Source organism: Myotis lucifugus, unplaced genomic scaffold (assembly GCF_000147115.1).
Source record: "Myotis lucifugus unplaced genomic scaffold, Myoluc2.0 scaffold_672, whole genome shotgun sequence".
Lineage (NCBI taxonomy): Eukaryota > Metazoa > Chordata > Mammalia > Chiroptera > Vespertilionidae > Myotis > Myotis lucifugus.
In genome coordinates this window covers 175,013-195,657 of record NW_005871720.1, presented here as the reverse complement: position 1 = coordinate 195,657, position 20,645 = coordinate 175,013, and the positions used below count along the sequence as shown (strand labels likewise).

Sequence of the window (20,645 nt, the reverse complement as noted above, 5' to 3'; positions counted from 1 at the left end):
TGTAGCCTTGGTTTGGTTCAAGGTTTTGGTGGAGATGATTCAAAAGCATTTAATGTACACAGTCACTCCTGGCTCAGGATGACTAACCATAACATACCAGCTGTTTCACAGCATGCATTTCAGTGTAGTTTATAGCCGATGAGCAATGAAAAAGAGAAAACACATCTGTGACCCAATTTTTCTTTAGTTACTAGTCATTTATATCATTCATGCATTGAATTGGATAGAACCTAAGGAAGTAGCCCTTGGTTACTTCAATTTTCTCACTTAAAATAAAAGCATCTGCTTTTGATTCACCTCATGGGAACAGGATGAGGTTCAATGACTGACTCAAAAAATATTGGAAAGCATATAAATTACTCAACACATTGACTGGTAATGTCCTAAATTTAAATGTAAATTCAGATCCAGAAACATCTCGTAGCTTCTGCTAGTGCCCAGGTGGTGTCAGATGGTTATGTCAGTAGGTTATGTAGCACTGTAAACATCAAACTTGTTTGATGCAGTGTTACTGGGACCCCAATACCTAAAATAAAAAATCCCCTAAAATGGGATTTCCAATTACATAATTTAAGTATTTGTACTGTTAAAGTTTATTGATGTATTTTTTGGTTTCTTTTCTTAATTTCTTACTCTCTCCAAAAGGTTTCTATAAGACAAGTCTTTAATGAAATATCATGCTGTCTAGGAAAAGATGGTGTTGGCTACAATGAAGAGGATAAAGTAATAGAAGAATGGATAAGTCTGTATATATACATGATTAATATAATTAACAGTTATTTAAAGAGAAATTTCAAACATAATTTTTAATTTGATCCTTAAAAATACAGCGGTGGGAAAAAGTAGGTTTACAGTTGTATGTGAAACTCAGAGTTTATTCTTGTATTATTATTTACTAGAGGCCTGGTGCACACATTTGTGCACAGAGGGGAGGGTTCCCTCAGCCCAGCCTGCACCCTCTCCAACTGGGGACCTCTTGGGGGATGTCTGACTGTCCGACTGGCAGTTGGACATCCCTCTCGCAATCTGGGACCGCTGGCTCCTAACTGCTCACCTACCTGCCTGCCTGATCACCCCTAACTGCCTCTGCCTGCCTGCCTGATCGCCCCTAACTGCCCTCCCCTGCCGGCCTGGTTGCCCCCAACTGCCCTCCCCTGCCGGCCTGATCTCGCCCCCAACTATCCTCCCCTGTAGGCCTGATCTCGCCTCCAACTTCCCTCCTCTGCTGGCCAATTTGGTTCTGATTGGATGGTTTCTATGCCAGTCAGCATCAAAAGCTCCACCTCCTAGGCAGCCATTGGTTCTTCACAGCACCCACATTTGGTTCTGACTGGTCAGTTCCTATGCCAATCAGCGTCTCTGGGCCTATCAACGGGGCCTGATCAGAAAGGTGGGGCTGATCAGTAGCCCGGGTGGAGGCCTGGAGAGAAATGGAGGCACAGCTGCTGGCTAGACTGGGAGAGAAAGAGAGAGGCAAGTGCTGATCAAAAGCTGCCACAGAGGCAACGGATCAGTCCCTGCTTCTCACTTCAGGCCTCTCTCTGGCCCTGATTCACAGCCCCCTCAGCAGTCAGTGCTGGGGCACTGCGCCTGCAGCAGAAGCAGTCTGACTGCAGGACTGACTTCCGGTTGGTCGAGCCTCAGTAGTTACTGGTCGTTACAACCCAGGGTTTTTATATATTAGGATTGTATTCATTTTATTATCATACTATATAATAAAAGGCTAATATGCAAATTGACCGAACAGCAGAATGACCAGTTGCTATGATGCGCACTGACCACCAGGGGGCAGATGCACAACACAGGAGCTGCTCCCTGGTGGTCAGTCCGCTCCCACAGGGGGAGCACCGCTCAGCTAGAAGCCAGGCTCATGGCTGGCGAGTGCAGCAGTGGGAGCCTCTCCCACCTCTGCGGCAGCACTAAGGATATCTGACTGACGGCTTAGGCTTGCTCCCCGAGGGCTCCCAGACTGTGAGAGGGTCCAGGCCAGGGTGAGGGACACCCCCCCCGAGTGCACGAATTTCATGTACCTGAGGGACCCCCTCCCCCCGAGTATACAAATTTCATGCACCGGGCCTCTAGTTAACCTATATTTGCCTACCTCTACATATTGTTAAATTTGTATTCTCCTCTCTTCTGCTTAGTTGAATCAACATAAGGAAAAGACCTGTGCTTATTGAGGGAACCTGGAAGTCAGGGATGGGAATGAGGACAGGCCTGACTGATACCAGCTCTATCCCTTATTAGCTGTAGAATCTCAGGCAAGATCTTCATGAATCATTTTCCTGGTTTGTACTGTGGTGAAACTTAAGTCTGTTATTTTGTTATTTCTTCAAGGATAACAAAATCGTCACTGGAGGAACTATGACATGAGCGCCACTTGACATGAAAAACTACCATAGGGAACACTGCATGGCTCTCTCACTTCAGTGAATTGGCCAGGCAGCCTGGCCTCCTCTTCTGCATTGACATCAAGAAGCAGCACTATGGTAGTTTTAAAAGAATTGAACTCTTATGTGAATTATAATCTCTAATATGTGTGTGTGTACACATCTACAAGTAGAGGCAAAATTAGACATGATTTTTTTAAGAAATAAGCAACTCATTGTAATGTGCCCTGGGTGCAGCAGGTGAGGTTCACATTCCACAAAGCCATTATTCACTGACAGAAAACATTAAAACAAAGGAAAAAATAGAAAAATGATAGCAAATGTTACAGATTCCCTTACAGTACAGTCATGCACCACTTAACAATGGAGATGTGTTCTAAGAAATGCAATGTTAGGTGATTTCATCATTGTTCGAACATCATAAAGTGCACTCACATAAGTCTAGATGTTACTGCCCACTACACACCTAAGGCTATATGGGATAGCCTATTGCTCCTAGGCCACAAACTTGTACAGAAGGTTACTGTACTGAGTAGTATAGGCAATTGTAACACAATGGTAAGTATTTGTGTATATAAACATACCTAAACATAGAAAAGGTATAGTAAAAATATTGTGTAGAAGGTAAAAAAAAGCACACCTATCTAAGGCACTGACCATGAATGGAGCTTGCAGGACTAGAAGTTGTTCTCCGTGAATCAGTGAGTGAGGGGGGAGTGAATGTGAAAGCCTAGACAGTGGTCGGCAAATTGCAGCTCGTGAGCCACATACCGATCTTTGGCCCCTTGAATGTGGCTCTTCCACAAAATACCACATGCGGGCGCGCACGTACAGTGTGATTGAAACTTCGTGGCCCATGCGCAGAAGTTGGTATTTTGTGGAAGAGCCACACTCAAGGGGCCAAAGAGCCGCATGTGGCTCGCGAGCAGCAGTTTGCCGACCACTGGCCTAGGACATTACTGTACAGTACTGTAGACTTTATAAACACTGTACACTTAGGCTACACTAAATTTACAAAACAAACAAGAGTAAATCAAGCACAGGAGAAAATGATACAATCAGGAGGCAAGGTAAACACGAGATGTATGAGGCTGCTGCTGGCTTAATACAGCATACTGTCTTTCAGCAAACTTTTTTATAAGTGGGAAGAGTACACTCTATTAAAAAGTTTAGTATAGTAAATACATAAACCAGTAACATAATTGTTTATTATTATTATCAAATATTATGTAGTGCAACATAATATTATGTGCTCTTCTTTTATACGACTATCAGCACTGTAGGTTTCTTTACACCAGCACCCCACAAAGTTGTGAATAATGTGTTGTTGTATTATAACATTAGGATGGCTATGACATCACTAGGCAATATGAAGTTTTTGGCTCCATTATAACCTAAAGGATCCACCATTGCATATGCAGTCTGTTGTTAATCGAAATGTTGTTATAAGAACTCTGTTATGAACACATGTGCTCTTTTTAGAATTTATTTGTTATTTCACCTGACATATGCCCATGGGGTGCACTCACAGGTGAAATATTTGCACATCTCACCTAAGGATGACCTTACAATGTTTGGAAGAAAAGTACAATACAAAGTCACACATTGAATCCTGAGATTCTGTTCTATCCCAGGGGAATCCAGATTAAAACCATTTGGTTTTCCTTTAGCACATCAATCAGAGGGCCAGACTGCTCTGAAGGGAACATCCGAGACATGTGTCCCTGGAATTCTAATAGGTCTCAGAAGTCTGGGTCTTATTCCATCATCTGAAGGGCTGTGCACAAGTGGGCAATGCTTAAGAAATACCCTTGATGATGATAAAATCATATGACACTTCAAAATCGCCTGTTTTATGGAAAAATAACCTGCCACATTTCAAATTCTGAAGATAGCAAACACTAAATAAAATTGTATGTATTAACTGTTGCAATAAGAGAGAGCTCATTTCATCCTGCCCTTGTCTATCTGGCAACTGCTAACCATCCTTTAAAATGCAGCTCGTGATCAGCTTGGCATTATTGAATTGTATATATGCTTACTGATGTTCCCCAGAAAGGTAAGTAAAGTTGACCAAGGTGGCTACTCTGTTGTTGGATATTCAAAGCATGTGGTGCTGAGTAAATGCTTATAAAATCAGAAGGAAGCCTGACCGGTTTGGCTCAATGGATAGAGCATCAACCTGCGGACTGAGGCATCCCGGGTTCGATTCCGGTCAAGGGCATGTACCTTGGTTGCGCGCACATTCCCAGTGGGGAGTGTGCAGGAGGCAGCTGATCGATGTTTCTCTCTCATCGATGTTTCTAACTCTCTATCCCTCTCCCTTCCTCTCTGTAAAAAATCAATAAAATATATTTAAAAAAATAAAATAAAATCAGAAGGAAATGTGCACAACTGGGCCTCAAATCATATAGGTGGGGCTCACTGAAGGAGGACTCATATTAAAACAGGTGAAAGAGTAAGAGGTAATTAGCCAAGGATGTTTGGGCGTAGAATTCAAGGAAAATACTAGGACGTGCTTTAGTATTTAGTACCCCCTGCCACTTACAGAACCTCGCCTTGAAGAATAAATCATTTCTTTCTTGCAAATGATTTACATCATTTATTGAAAAAAAACAGGTTTGCAAAGAATCTACTTTGTGGTTCTAACACAGAAGTTACAAATACCACTAAGGATTTCCACAGTTCACAGTATTAAGTAAAAAAAAAAGACGAAAGGTAATCACTACAAAAGTTTAGTGTAAATAACATAGCAATGGGGAGCCATGTAGGATTTTTCTCACATTTTACTAAAAAAAATGAAGAAACAAAACAATAAAATCCCCCTTGGGACCTTGACTTAAGGTGATATGCCCATTATCTAAACTGGTGCTACTATCTGAGGTAGAGCATGTACTCTGAAATGAATTAGTTGAATGCAAGTCTCTCTTCTGGAGTCTAAAGTTCTATACATGTGATTAACTCCGAGGCATCTTTGAAGTGCAAATGTGTTATCACACAAATAACACTATGAAATCATCTCTATTTACAATAAGCAGAGAGAACAAAGCTACCATCTCAGAAGAGGTAAGTAAGACCTACATGAATCTAAGACTTCACTTTTAGGGCCCCTGTCATTCATGACGCCATGTCACAGTTCAGCAGTCAGACTGGTCCATGCCTCTGCCTTCGATCTCTGTAGGATGCTTGGTAACTTAGGGACCCAGCAACTAAATGAATAGATTTGCATTTGTTGAAGGTGACTGACATTTAATGAACTAAAAAACAGGTAGAATGAAGGCCAGGAATGACCACAGCTTGAGGACTCTGTCCTAGCTTACTGGTCCTCCAACCATCCAGACAAGAGGAGATGCTGACAGAGGCATGAGAAGAAACCACTGCTTCCTCCTCATACTCAGTTAGAGCACCCTGCCCTCTTCCAGTGTCTGAGGGCCTTCACTCAGCCACCTGGACTTTACAAGTATCTCCTAGATCCTGTAACCAGCATCAGAAGATCAAAGCTTCCCAGTCTGTCCTCTGGAGATAAGAAAATATGTTTGAAGATAGAACTTCAAACATTCCATACAATCCATTCCTGTGTAACTGACTCTCCTCAAGGGAAAAAGAAAAACCTGTCATGTGGCATATACACAATCAATACATACAAGAGAAGAACTGTGTGGGATTTTAGATACTTAAATGATAATCTTATTTGAACTAGTATTTAAAAAAGTGTGATTCAGTGGGAGTCAGGCAGACTTGCTTTCAGTTCACTAATCTTGGTAAAGTCATTCAAACTCACGGGGCCTCAGTTTTCCCAATGACAGGCTTGGACCAGAGGCAGTATCTGAGAGGTATTCTCAGCCTGGGTTCCATCATCTTCCCCATTCACTAAAATAGCCTCACTTTCATCTCTTTAACATAATGAAGATCTGATAAACAAAAGCAAACAAATAAAAAAAATAGAGATGATTTTAAAGGCCCCTGGTGACTCATTCATTCCTGGGAGAGGAGGGGGGAGAACTATTTAAGAATTATCTTAATTATATATCTGTAATAAAACTAGGAAAACAGTTAAAACTACTATAGTCTCTGTCATTCTCTTCTTCCTTCCCTTTTTAAATACTTACAAATGTGAAATGTTTTCCAAAAGTCTTGTATAACCCCAGGGGGCACTTTTCATACCAAAGACAATGCCAGTGATATTCTCTGGAGCGTAGCACTCAGTGGCCCTGAGGAAGGTGCTTTTAGAGAGAAGTGACCTTGTGTTTGAATATCTCTGCCACTTACTAGCTATGTGACCTTCAGAAAGCTATTTCATAATCTCTCTGAGCCTACTTCCTTCTCTGTAAAATGAAGATAATAAATTATATTTCCAAAGGCTGCTAGGATAACACATAAAGAACCTGGTGTAGGGCAGCAAACCAACACCATATCAGTTCTCCAAAATCACAAAACCTATCGCCTTTCACAGTGCAGAAAACAACTGTGTCTAGGACTTGTGGCCCATACTTGAGAAGAGACGAAAAGATACTGTGAAATTAGGAAGAGATCTCATCTAAAGATGAGGAAATGAAGATCTGAAGATGGGGTAGGTACCCCAGAGTCAAAGGAGTCAGAAAGTAGTGACCTGAGAACCACATAATTTTTAAGTTTTGGATTTGTGATAACTGGGAGAACAAAAGACTGATCAGCATGCTAATTAATTAGGGCATGTTGGTACAACTGTTATCAAGGATAAGCAACTATTAGACTATACTCATGAAGGACATGTGCTGACAACGAATTACAATGTGCTTAATTCAAACTTTTTGGCCTTCCATAGGAATCCAGGGCCAGTCAACATTTAACTGCATTAAAGCTTTTGATACTTAAATTAAAAAGTGATTAAATTTCACAATAAAGCTACACCTTAGGAATTATAGATTCTGAAAACAAGACTGAAAGGGATTTTAGATACTGTCTACCCCCACATACTACACTTGGGAAAAGTGAGTTCTAAGGAAGATGAGAGATGCATCTTTGGTCACAAAAGGCAGCGCCAATTCTGGTCTCATTAACTTATTATCTACTACAGGAAGTCAATCTGTAGATTTATCTGATACCCATAGCAACGACTCAACATTGCATATATGGGTTCCTGTCTCAACTCCGCATAATTTAGGGTTCGTAGGGCACTGGAAGACATCTGAAGGACTGGGCCGATGGCTTATAGAAGCAGCTGGTGGGACTGTGTGGGGAGGTCTAAGGATAATCAAGAGGGCAAATGAAGAGCTGCCAATCTGGGATTTGGGATTAGGGCTTATTAAGGGATCAAATGTAGAACTATTCTCCAGATCCAGGACGTAGCACAGTGACTGGCACATAGCAGGTACTTAGTACTTATTTGTTGTATAATTGGATGATGAACCAAGAGTGAATAAAAGAATGAAAGGGCCTGTTTTGAGAGAAAAAATGAGAGCTTCAGAGGCAGCAGAGAAGAGGGACTGCCAAGTGCCATTCCTTAGGGGAGGAGCAGGGGAAGAGTCATCTGAACTCTTCCCAACCTGAGCCGAGGGAGGTGGCTTGTTTCCTTTGCAAGGGCAGTGGAGTGAGTCTGTGGCCCTCTTGTTTCCAGCTCAGGTTTCCATCCTGAGGAAATGTAGTCATTCCATGGCACTGCTCTGGCCCCTCTGCGCTCAGGATAGAACAGGGAGAAGTGGAATGTTCGAACAACAGAAATTTCAAATTCATAATGTGACAGTAGTTCTAGAGGAGACCCAGTGCTTAAGGGCTAGCCAAGCAAGTTACTGACCATACACACACCGGTGGGGAAACTGTTCCATAGCAGGTACGTTCCATTGTCATGCAGCCTTCCGTGGTCCTAGGCCTGGTGGACTTTGACCTTTTGCCAAGTCTGTTAAGGCTGGACTTTGAAAGCAGGATTCATTTGATGAACATTGATGACACAGACATGATAGAAAGTTGTGGCTCATTATAGTTTCTAAATAGTAAGGGGTTAGTGTTTTATATTCCTTTTCCTTTTAACATCTATGTCTAAATTTTTCACTTTTGTACCATAGGATGTGGCCACTTTGAAGTTAGAGGCACCACTCACCACCTCTTTTTTCTTTTTCTAGGACTAAACAGAGAAACTATAAGATGACTGTACATGAATGCCTAAAATGTCCTTTCAGGGCTGATGATAAAAGCAACTTCCTGTTTAAGAGAAATAGGAATAATTCAGTGAATACTTATGTGTTGCACAGTGTCTTCTCCATACAACACCTAGCAGACTAATGACAAAATGATGAGTACAGCAGTTGCTGGGAGAGAACAATGTTGTTCTGCCCATGTTCACATGAAGAGATATCTATCCCAAAGAAAACATGCGCTGTCTCTGATGGGACTTTCATTTGACACTTGATAAAGCTGGCACATTTAAAAAAATTCCTTCAAATCTAGAGCTCAGGTAAGTAAAAAGCCCATGATATATATACTCTTCTTCAACTCACAGAGTGATTGGCAAGGCCTGTATATTTTTAGCACAGTTTCAATTCCACAAAAAGAAATACCTCCTAAAAGAAATGTGTTAAGCACCCTCCTAAATGTTTCTCATTAAGTTGCCAATGCTGGTACTTGCTCCTTAAGGCTGGCTTACAGCACTCATCCTAACCCAGCTCTGTATACCATTGAAGAAATAAAAGTGAGACTAATCACTACTTGAAAGGCACTACATCTGTAAGAATTTTTATATTAATACTAGAGACCTGGTGCACAAAATTCATGCATGGGTAGGGTCCCTAGGCCTGGCTGGTGATCAGGGCCGATCTGGGGGGCAACCAGTGGGGCGATCGGGGGGTGGGGGTCGCTGGCATCCACCTTGGCTGGCCTGGGGCCTGGGGGCAGCTCCTGTGTTGAGCACCTGTCCCCTGGTGGTCAGTGCGTGTCATAGTGACCGGTCATTCTGCAGGTCGTTCTGCTGTTTGGTCTACTTGCATATTAAGCTTTTATTATATAGGATTTGTAAAGTATCTTGAGAAATATCAGGAAAAAGCAACCTGGAAAACAGCATTCTGCAATAAAATTATAGAAATGGTAGTAAAGAAACCAAACTGAAAGATATTTCTAGTAAAGGAACAGGTTTGTTCTTATAGTGAAACAATCTTAGCTCAGTGGCTCATTCTTCTAAAAACACCAGCTTTTGGATAAGTATGAAAATACACCGTGTTTAGATTGAGCATACAGTGAACTCCCCAAAATGGTTCTCATGCAGTCTAGCACCTTGATTCTTTTCGTTTGTTTGTTTTTGTTTTGTTTTTATGCTCTGGAACACCTAACTTTTTAAAAAGTGAGTCTAAGGCAACAGGATGACTGAAGTCACACAAATGCCCACTCACCTCCCATGATTTTAGATTGGCAGTTAATAAACTCCGGCTTCCTGTCCGTGAGGTACCTCTGGCAGGTGTGGTGGAGGATCTGGAAGAAGGTGCATTTTTCTGAGGCTGTGCTGGCTACCCACTGGTCAAAAGCATTTTCAAACAACAAATCAAACTCTGCAGAATCCTGGAAAAAACAGTGAAATAACTACTAATCTCAATGTATAAAAACTGCTGCTTCAATCTTATGCCCAACAAAAGATTCATAAAGGCAAAACATCTTTCAAAACTAATCATTAGGTTCATCTTTTTTTTTAAACTATGTTTTTATAGATTTTCTAGAGAGAGAGGAAGGGAGAGGGAGAGAGAGAAACACATTGATGAGAAAGCAACATTGGCCAGGTGCCGCCGACACACCCCCTACTGGGGATCGAGCCCACAACCCTGACCGAGAATCCAACCAGTAACTTCTTGGTTCATAGGATAATGCTCGACCACTGAGCTACACCAGCTGGGCAAAGCTCATCTTTATTAGCACCCCGGTGCATGGAGAATCCACCTTTCTCTATTTATCAAGTAAACCCCAAATCTTACAGTATTTACAGATGTCCCTAGGAAGCTAGTATCACAGAAGTCCCTGGAGCCTACCACACACTGACCTGTGTCAGAATTCAGACTACATATCATCCTCCCAATTACTTGGGACATAATTCATTCAGGTTCTCAGCACTAAGCCATAGTAATCTTGCCCCTAATCTTTGACAGGAAAAGATTCCTCCTTATTATTTTAGCATATAGTGACAATTTACATTTTCTTTTTCTTCATTATTGACGTTTTATATGATAAATGCATGTGAGCAAAAGGGGGGATCTAGTTTGAATAAATACTTATCAAAAATGTTTCTCATATTACATACAACAGATTTGTAAACTTTTAAGGATTTATTTATTTAAGTAAATAAATAAATTGGTGGGATGAGGAGATAAATGAAGCTTAGAGAAACATGGCTTTTCATATTGATAGCCATGGACATGAATCTGAATTCTGGTCTTTGCATTTTGCTGATAAACATATTACTAGACATAGCAATTCTTCAATCTGCATCCCCTTAGGTACCTGCATCAAACATGATGAAAAGGTTTATAATCCCCCATAAGAAGGGTATAGAAATCAGAAAGTCTTATTTGTGTAACTGAAACAGAGAAAAACGATTCAGACAACCATCACCACCGCCAAAGTTAATAAAAGAGTTGTCATGTGAAGAGACCACCTTCGCTCAATACTCCACAGGGCACTCACCCGATTAGGATCGATGCCATTAACCTGGCGAAGCTGCTCGAGCATCCACTGTGATCTCCGCACGAACGATGTGGAGCCTTCAAACTGTTTGACCTTCGTAATGGACGCCTGTGTAGGTTTCTTGTTTGTCACTGCCAAGAAAAGACCACAGATTAGTGGGTGTGCAGGTTGGTTTGTATCCTGTCAGTGGGCTTCTATCTCACACATACATGCATATGCAAAACGAGAATGAGAGAAGAAAAAAATACCTATACATGTATCTATAATAATAAAAGGGTAATATGCTAATCAGACCGAATGTCATTCCAGATGTCCTTCTGGATGAAGCTGGGGCCGGAGGGAAGCCCGGGTCCCAGGTGCCAGAGGGAAGCCGGGGGATGGAAGGCCTACTCTTGCTCAAATTTCATGCATTTGGGCCCTCTAGTATATATATACCCCAAAGATATATATATATATATATATATATATACACATACACTTTTTACACACACACACACTGAGTGGCCAGATTATTGTGATCGGCCAGATTATTAATACCACCCCATCAGTACTTTGTTGGGCCACCTTTTGCCTTTAGTACTGCGGCAATTCTTCTTGGCATTGACTCCATGAGATGTTTAAAGGTGATGCGAGGAATCTGACACCATGCCTGATGAATAGCACTGTCCAGTTCTGTGAGATTTGATGGTTGTGGAACCAGCTGCCTGATGGCTCTTTTAACTTCGTTCCACAAATGCTCAATTGGATTGAGATCTGGTGATTGTGGGGGCCACCAAAGCAAGGTAAAGTCTCCCTCATGTTCTTGAAACCACTCCTGCACAATATGAGCACCGTGGCATGGCGCATTGTCTTGTTGGAAGAAGCCATCACCATTGGGATACGCCATCAACATGATAGGATGAACTTGATCAGCAATGATACTTAGGTATGTTGTGCTATTCAGACGTTTATAATGGTCTGGCCCTCTAGCAACTTCAGCACAAAATTATAGCTAATTTGCCTACAAACATCAAGTGGTCATAATAATCTGGCCACTCAGTATATATATTGAGAGAATGAATATGTGTGTCTTTGATGAGGGGTGAGGTCGAAAGATACAGAAGTTGTAATCTCTACTCTCAAGCAGGTACAATACAGTTATGATTGTAAGGGCTGCTTTATGTCTTCATCCATTCAGACTGAACACAACTTAACCCACTAACACCAAGCATCTTTAATGGAGGCTGCAAGTGTGCAATAACCAACTGCAGGGAAAGAGGCATACAGGGCTGACAGGCACCCAGTAGGGGTCATTGGGAAAGGCTGAATTTTAAATAAAGTTCCCCTAAGGAACTGCAATGCAATTTCTAATTACATAGTCCAGTGTAAATATTTTAGGTTTTAGTGATAAAGGAGTAATACCTCATTTTTTTAAAGAGAACCATTTCGCTTTAACATATAGTCTAGTTTGTATCAAGTCTGCAACCGATTATGACTTTATCTGGCATTCTTGGTGGTCCCGCTCCCCCCAGTATGAATTCCTGAGGTCACCACACCTGCAGGACCAGCACAGTCCCTCCGGCCAGCCTTAGTCATGCTGACAATAGACAGTGTCACCTCTCAGACAGAAGTCAAGCACCAGCCACCAGGAGAGAGTCACTTGGAATATTTTTCTATGTCTGCTTACTTCATGACTTAGGGCCTCCAGGGTGGGGAGGTAAGTAAATGTTTTGATAGGGCTTTCCTAGAAGCTCCTATGAGCCCTGGCTGCAGGGATTGTAAAACTTAGTATGAATGATGCTATTAAAGAAACTAGAAAGAATGGAAAGCACTACTTGTCATAATGAATTCTACCCTAATAAGACTGTGTATCAGTGGCACATTCTTTCTTTGTTTTAAATAACCCCACACATTCCACATTTTCAAATAATTATGCAGATGCTCAACAGATGGCAAAAAGAATCCTTGAGGAATGAAGGACAGAGAGCACCTACCCCAGTCCCGGCTGGTGGTAAGCTTCTCCTTTCATGCACGCCAGAGTTTGTTGTGTTACAGTGTCTGGGCCGGAGAGCAGGGACTCAGAGAATGAACTGTGGGTCCCTGCCTTTAGGTTTGGTGAGAATCCCTGCGGTGTGGTTCCAGGACTATTTTTATGACTTCAGCACAATCGCATCCCTTTGCTCTTAACCATAATTTAGCAATTATATATTTTAAAATTTCAAATAGTGCTTAGGTTTATTACCCATTATTTCAGTTATATTTGGCTGAAAGCTTCTGAATGCTTCACGCCAATTACATTTATTTTCATGGTTAAAAAGTCATCATCCCCTTAACACCTACAATCAGAGGAAATGTATGGTCTTCTATTCACAAATGGCCTCTCTGGCCTTCAGCTCCAAGTATAAGCCTGTTAAGTCCCATTAGGAATAACTATTACCAGTCTGCTCAGGGCTCTTTCCATCCATTTAATTCAATTCATTTACCCTTTGTGTCTCCTATGACACAAAGGGAGATCTAATAGGTTTCTCTGAATAGTCATGTGCTATTCTTGTGTTTTAATGTTAAAGTAAACAACACACCTGGAATATGTGCAGGTCCTAAAATGTGCTTAAAAGATTAAAGAATGCTTTTCAATGACAGGAAAACATGGGTTCCTGTATTAGACCCACATCCCTAAACACAAAGAGGATTTCCTCCTTTGTTTATGTAAATCACTCGGCATTTAGGCATGCTGGGAAACATGAACATTTCCCTTGTAACTTTAGTTAAAGTTGTTACGAACCAGTTTTACTTCTGGTTCATTTATTTGCAAGTAGTTTACAGCATTATAAAAGCTCAAACACAATGCAAGATTGCTGTGGTTTTTGGCACGTTTAGCATTGACATTTTACAAAGGCAAGTTCCATTGGAAGCTTGTGGCCGAAATGAGAAGTGCAGGAACCCCACCCACATGACAAATGCCCCCACAGAATTGCTCAACAGCGATCATAGTGCAGAGCGGTCATTTTTAATGGAGGCAGTTACAACTCCATCCAGTCAGGCCTTTCCCCCTGTATTGGCTTATTCCTTGCCAAGTTCTTGGAATCTGGGTAGTGTTCCTGGGCACTGAGCCCATTTCGGTTTAATTTTTGTTTATTGTTATTATTTCCAGCATCTCAGTTTCTATTTTGAGGCAGCTGCCTTAAAATTATATTATTGCATACACATACTACTGTTGTGATTCTGACAATATCCAAACTGTGTTTAAATAAATTTGCTTTTTTACTTAAATAAGTTCATGAGAAAAGTATATGTTAAAGTCATAAATAGATACAGTAAATAGATACAGCGCTACGTATATTAAAAAGACAATAATGTGAAAAATATAATGAAAACATAAATGCTATGAATTTCAAATTAGAGGGTTGTCGGGGGAGGGCTTGGCATCTGATGTCTGCTCTATGGTAAAATGGTGATTAGCAAGTATAGCCAGGTATTTACAACGATCACAACATAGGTATTCTCCTAGATATAATCAAAAAGCCCAGTGGGAAATGGCTTCTCTAAGACCCCTGCTTGGTAAGCATGAGAACTCACTCAATAAGTCAAGTGTTGGGGTTATCCAAACCCAATGCTGTTTTTCATTCACTCCCACTCCTGGCACCCACTGTTCTCGATGGTGGCATCAGAGGAAGGCAGAAGCATGTGGGCCAACCAAATTCAGATCCTTCTGCTACCAGTTCTGATAAAAAGAATGTGGTTTCCATGGCTGCACGCCTCCTCTTCAGCCTCCATGTAGACTTGATCTACATCTCAGCTGTAGTTATGAAGCAGCGATAGGAGCTATTATGTTTGGAATATCATTACTCAGGTAGTATAACATCTCTGTCTAATGAACTAATGGCCTAGCAAGGTCTTTTAAAAAATGGTCCCTCCAGGAAACATACAAAAATAAGACACATAGTCAAGGGGTGGAGACCACCAGCCTTGCTTTTGTCCAACCAGAAAAACTCTATTCAATTAGAAAGCCATACCCAGGACAATGGCAAAGCACCATCTTAGATCAAATGTGGTCTTGCAGTGAGTTAGGAATTGGTGAAGGAGGGGACAAAGATTGATGAAGAAAAGAAAGACAGAAATGCAAGCTATTTGCATGTTTTGGAATGCACACTGCCAGTGATTAAAGTGGCTAATCTTCCATTTTTAGGTCCAATGGCTGAGAGATTGCTTTAAAAAAAAAAGTCACACTTTCCCCCTACAATCTCATTATTCACAGCATCATATCTGAGTCCTTCCAAACAGGAAAATCAATTTTGTCTTAGATACAAAATATCGAGTCTCAGTCTTTAAAGGAAACAATCAGCATATAAAAAGGTTACTTTACCTTTATATCCTCTGTCTCCTTTTTCATAGTTATCTATACTTAAAATAGGGTAATATGCAAATTGGTCTGGACGCTGTCACATAACAACCTATCAACAGGAGGGCGGGGCAGTGAGCTACGTGCAGCAGAGAGCTGCGAGCGGCGGTGGGCAGGGCAGCCTGCTGAGGCAAGTGGCTACAAATCCTTGCGCAGGGCCACTAGTTTTTACATATTTACTAACTTTGCACAGACATTTTTATAATCCACATTAAACTCAGATTGAATCACTTTATAACTTTATGTGGTCATTACTCCCTCTCAAAAGAAAACACAAACCCACAAACAACCCAAAGGTGCTGAAGAACAAATTGCATCTATACAGTCTGATATTGAGACTAATCACACCTACGTACCTAAGTAAGATACCTTAAAATTTCTACATGCTTAGTTCTAGTATGATCTCATGGATAAGCGAAGGTCAGCATTTTGTGGTATGCCTTAGCTCTGGTCTGCTAAAGCCTAATGACCAGAAACTTTGATTTCAACAAGACTTTGATGAGAAATAAGCAATTTGGAACAAGGGGGAAAAGTGATGTCCACATAGAATCTTATTGGGGCTGCTCTTTGGCTGTGGCAGAGGTGACTAAAAATAAAACCCTCTGAAATGTGGCTCAGGAAATAAAAGAAAGATCAAGTATGCCTTCTGGGTGCTTATGTGATTTAAAAAAAAAAGGTCTAACAGGGGAAGGTGAGAAATGATTATTTAGAACTGGTTTCCTAAGGCTCTTCCAAAACTCTAATGTCTAGGTGGATTTAATAGTATCTATGGAGAAATAAGTATCAGGTCGGAGGCTGCATCAGCAGTTTTATCTGGTGAGATGGCTGAATGTGTACAAAGCTTAGAAGCAAAAATACCTACATTGCTACCTCAAATACATTCAGAATAGAGAAACACCATCCCTGCTGTAGTTAGTGGGAAACAGAGCATGTGCGTTCACCACGGCATTGATCGTTTGCTTCTCATAGTATTTCTCAAAGCGTGTCATCATTTAGGACATAGTTTAGACTCCATGCCTCCAAGACCAATTCATGAAATGTCCAAGTTTGTCTTTGGGGCCTTCTCCTTCCACTCCCCACCTGAGGTGCTGGCCAGGTTGCTGACAGGACCCAAATGAGCCTGAAACGATATTCTTGAATCTGTATGTTTTTAGGAAAAAAATTTTAATCTAAACAACAGACACAACAACAAAAATGGTGGCATTTCAGTCTGAGCACAAGCCAGTGGGGAAGAATGTAGGATGCCATTCTTTCAATATACCCTGCTCTACTAACTCAAAGCGGGAGGGGTGGGGTGGGGAGGAAGCAGGGCACAGGGTTTGAGGTATAAAGGCAGACATCCTTAATCTACAGAAGAGATAATCACAAAGAAAATATGCCACACAAAAAATTCTTTATTTGGTACCCCAATTTCTAGGCCTGCACTTACATCACACTCTCATCTCCAAATTGGAGGAAGAAGTGAGGGGAGGGGGGGAAAGGAGATTGAAAGTCTAAGAAGTTTCTCCAAATGGATACTGAAAAAGCAACCATTTATATGGGAAACTGCTTTCAAGTACAGAAGTCTGGGTAAGTCCTTTAGTGGAAGGAGAAGAATAAGAAATATCTTGCATCCATCATTCCTTGGGAATGATGCTCTTAATATGAAGGTACAGCACCATATGGAGGGTAGTTAACAACTACATTATTAGTAGAGCAAGCAATCTCCCTATACTAACTTTATAGGAAGTATTATCTGGTTGTCATATTATATTTCCAAATTGCCAAAAAGGAGGCGGTATTATTTTGAAATGTGCAACTTTTATGTCACATGCCATTATGAGATTTAGTTGTAACTTCTAAAACCTAATCTATTCTAATTGTAATCTTCTTTACCCTGTTTGTAGTTTTATTTTTTAAAAAACTGTAAAAATATGTAGATTTTTATTTTGAAAGGGTGTTCTACTTTTCAAGTCAATGACAGGTTCACGTACACTCGCATAGGTAGTCTTGGGCTGTTAAATCTTTAGTCTGGAATCAGGAAGCTTAATCCCCAGGGGGCTCTAATTCCTCACAGCAAGCACTGCCCTCTCTAGACGAGCACCACCAAGTCTTCAATACTATAAACTGACACAACCAGTGCCAGTTCAGGTACGCATGCACAAATGAATGAGTGAACAAATGAATGAACGGCTCTCCAACAAAAGGAAAAACAGTTCGTGTTTGGACCGGCAATCATGAATATACCAAAAATTCAATTGTTCAATTGTCCTGTTTTCAGATCAGGCCACAGTTTCAAGGGATTTGAACTATTTTCTTATTAGACAAGAGCAGTATCTGATAACTAGTGAGAGTAGAGAAAATGGTAAAAACCAAGAAATGACAGAAATATCAGGAGACTAGGAGATAAATTTGGGGTTAATATCTCTTTAAAAACCTATTTTCCTGCAATCCTTTTTCTAGCAGCATTTCTCTTAAGTGATTATTCTGTTCGTTTCAGCCTCCCTGTAAACATGATTTCAGGCTTGAGATACAGCAAGCCAAGGCTTCCCATTGTGTTTGATGTTTTTAACTTCCATAGACTTTTCCCCATAGACCTGAGGATAAAACCAATTTGCATACATTTTGGGTGAAGGGTAGACATACAATGAATTATAAAACCTGGTTATTATTAGTTGCTGTGACTTCAGACTTTCTTTTTTTAAAATATATTTTTACTGATTTCAGAGAGGAAGGGAGAGGGAGAGAGATAGAAACATCAGTAATTAGAGAGAATCATTGATCGGCTGCCTCCTGCACGCCCCACACTGGGGATCGAGCCTGCAACTCAGACATGTGCCCTGACCAGGAATTGAACTGTGACCTCCTGGTTCATAGGTCGACACTCAACCACTGAGCCATGCCAGACAGGCTGACTTCATACTTTCTATGGAAAGGGTATAAAATGTAATTTATCCTATATAATAAAAGGCTAATATGCAAATAGACCAAATGGTGGAACAACAGAACAACCAGTTGCTATGATATGCGCTGACCACCAGGGGGTGTGTACGGAACATGGTGGGCATTGGCTCCACAGTGTGATAGTGGAGCAGGTGAGCAGGGGCGCCAGACCAAGGCGGGGTGCCTGTTGCTGTTATTGGAGTGAGCTTCTGGTGGTTACTAAAAATTCTTTGCTCCAGTGCTCCCGGCACTTGCACCTGCTGCTGGCGTCAGTCCCACCTGCACCCATTGCCAGCGCCAGCCCACTCACACCTGCAGGCGGTGCCGGAGCTGCCACTCGAACCTGGCACTGGGGCCACGGTAGGAGGGACTGGGCAGGGGCACAGAGGATGGGCCGAGACCCGCCCCTGTGCCTACTGCAACTTCACGGTCCACAGTTCCTGTCAAGGTGCACGAATTCATGCACTGGGCCCCTAATGTAGTATAACTGTGAAACAAGCAAACAGGCCCAAGCCAAGGGATTAAATGCCTAGATCTGTGAGAACTGTGCTGGCCCTGAAAGAGATAAAATCCAATACCAAATACTGTAATATCAAATGGAGATGACAGAAAGGGTTAACTACAGTCTGAAAGTCATATTCTGTTCTTACTTCCTCAATTCTGGGAACAGCTGTAAACATCATTTTTGATCTATTCTTAGGAGAGGTTTACAAACAGAGAATCTAAAGACAAAGACATAAAAGAAACAGCGACCTGCCTCAAGAATGAATTAAATTATTACACAAGAAGCTCAAAGGCTGAAAATAAAAACTTGAAAAAGAGGTTCCTTCAATGTTATGCTTTCCTTTAACATTAGCCATTACATACTGAAAAGTACAGGCCAAACAGTAACTCTCTTCAGGAAAATGTCATACTTGGTAGAAATTCAATACATATTTAACCTGGAAGAGTTGCTAAAAAGCATTCTTAGAACTCAAATACTCCTTCCAGTGAGAAAAAATTGAACCATTTCTGCAGTCTCCACTTCCTTGTCCCTCAGCAGCTCTGAAGAGGGGCACTGTGCCTCTCACCCCGATACCCTACACCCTACTGCTGAGCACAATCTTTTAATATGGATCACCTTCCATGTGAAAAGAATATGAGAGAGAGAGAGAGAGAGAGAGAGAGAGAGAGAGAGAGAGAGAGAGAAACTCGAAGGAAGCAGAGCAACAGAGGATTTTCTAATGGACTAGGTACTAAACATATAATATCACTAGGTTTTTTAAAAAAAAGCAAAGCTGTTATTACTTAGCAAACATAGCTGTCAAATATAATTGCGACTGTCAGTCAAGCAAAGACAGATGTAGCTGGTCTCTCTGCTTTCCTCCCTCATCATCACCACCACCACCACTTTCTCAATGCTTTTAATAATACATTTTATATTAGGGTGTACACCACTGAAGTTCTAAAAGCAGTGAATGATGTCACTAAGAACTTGTCACCTTCATTCTTTACTCTGTTAAACTGGGGAATAAAATCTGGCAACATGTTTTGGGTAAAACGAATGTCAATTATATCAGTATACAATTAAAATTAGCTTAATTTGTTTTGATAAACTCTAGGCAATATCTACTAAAGCTAAACATGCATATACTCTATGATTCAGCAATTCTAACCCTGTATCTACACAACAGAAATGAGTGCTATGTCCCTGCTTCTGCTGGAAACAACCAGAAATGGACAAAATATATGAAATAATGAAAGACAGTGACCCCTGTGATATGGGAAATGGATGAGGTGAGCCTTGTAACTGCCCTCATTTACTGCTTTGGTAGAGTTTTCCAGGCTGTGGCACAAGGAGGAGGAACCCAGGCAGAGACTGGCAGACTGCCTGAGCTGAAGAGACAGAGCTCAGAGCCCAGGGAGAACAAAGTGAGGAAGAAGAGAAAACTCCAGGGATCTGCAGAGATTCTGCCTCAAGTACTTAGCTGAGTACTTCTCACCACTTGTGTGTTAGGAGGTGATCTGAGGCCAGAGAAAGAACCACTCAAAACGAATAGGGGAAACAATACTCATGCTCACACAGGGCTGGGCACAGTGCCTGTGCCCACCAGCCAGACCGGAAAACCAGTGAAATTCAGGATCTTGCTCTATTCGTGAGGAATAATTAGTCCCAGAATGAACAATGCTTGCTTCCAAATGACAATGTAGTATACACTTTATAACATATGAAAAAGTAAAATGTCTGACAATAATAGCAAGAAGGTCAGGATGGGAGAAAGGGAAGTGAAGTATTAGAAGGTTCCTACTATACTATACATGAAGCAAGTTAAATTAAA

General features: G+C 41.2%; 1 protein-coding gene across 1 annotated transcript in view; it reads right to left on the bottom strand.

The window, feature by feature from the left end:
- STXBP6 (syntaxin binding protein 6) overlaps positions 1-20,645 on the bottom strand; it is a 175,081-nt gene that overhangs the window by 47,552 nt on the left and 106,884 nt on the right. Inside the window, exons 2-3 of the mRNA XM_006105335.3 lie at positions 11,028-11,158; positions 9,749-9,914 (exon numbers count right to left, since the gene is read on the bottom strand). Coding sequence (XP_006105397.1) covers positions 9,749-9,914; positions 11,028-11,158 — 297 coding nt within the window. The remainder of the gene's footprint in view (positions 1-9,748; positions 9,915-11,027; positions 11,159-20,645) is intronic.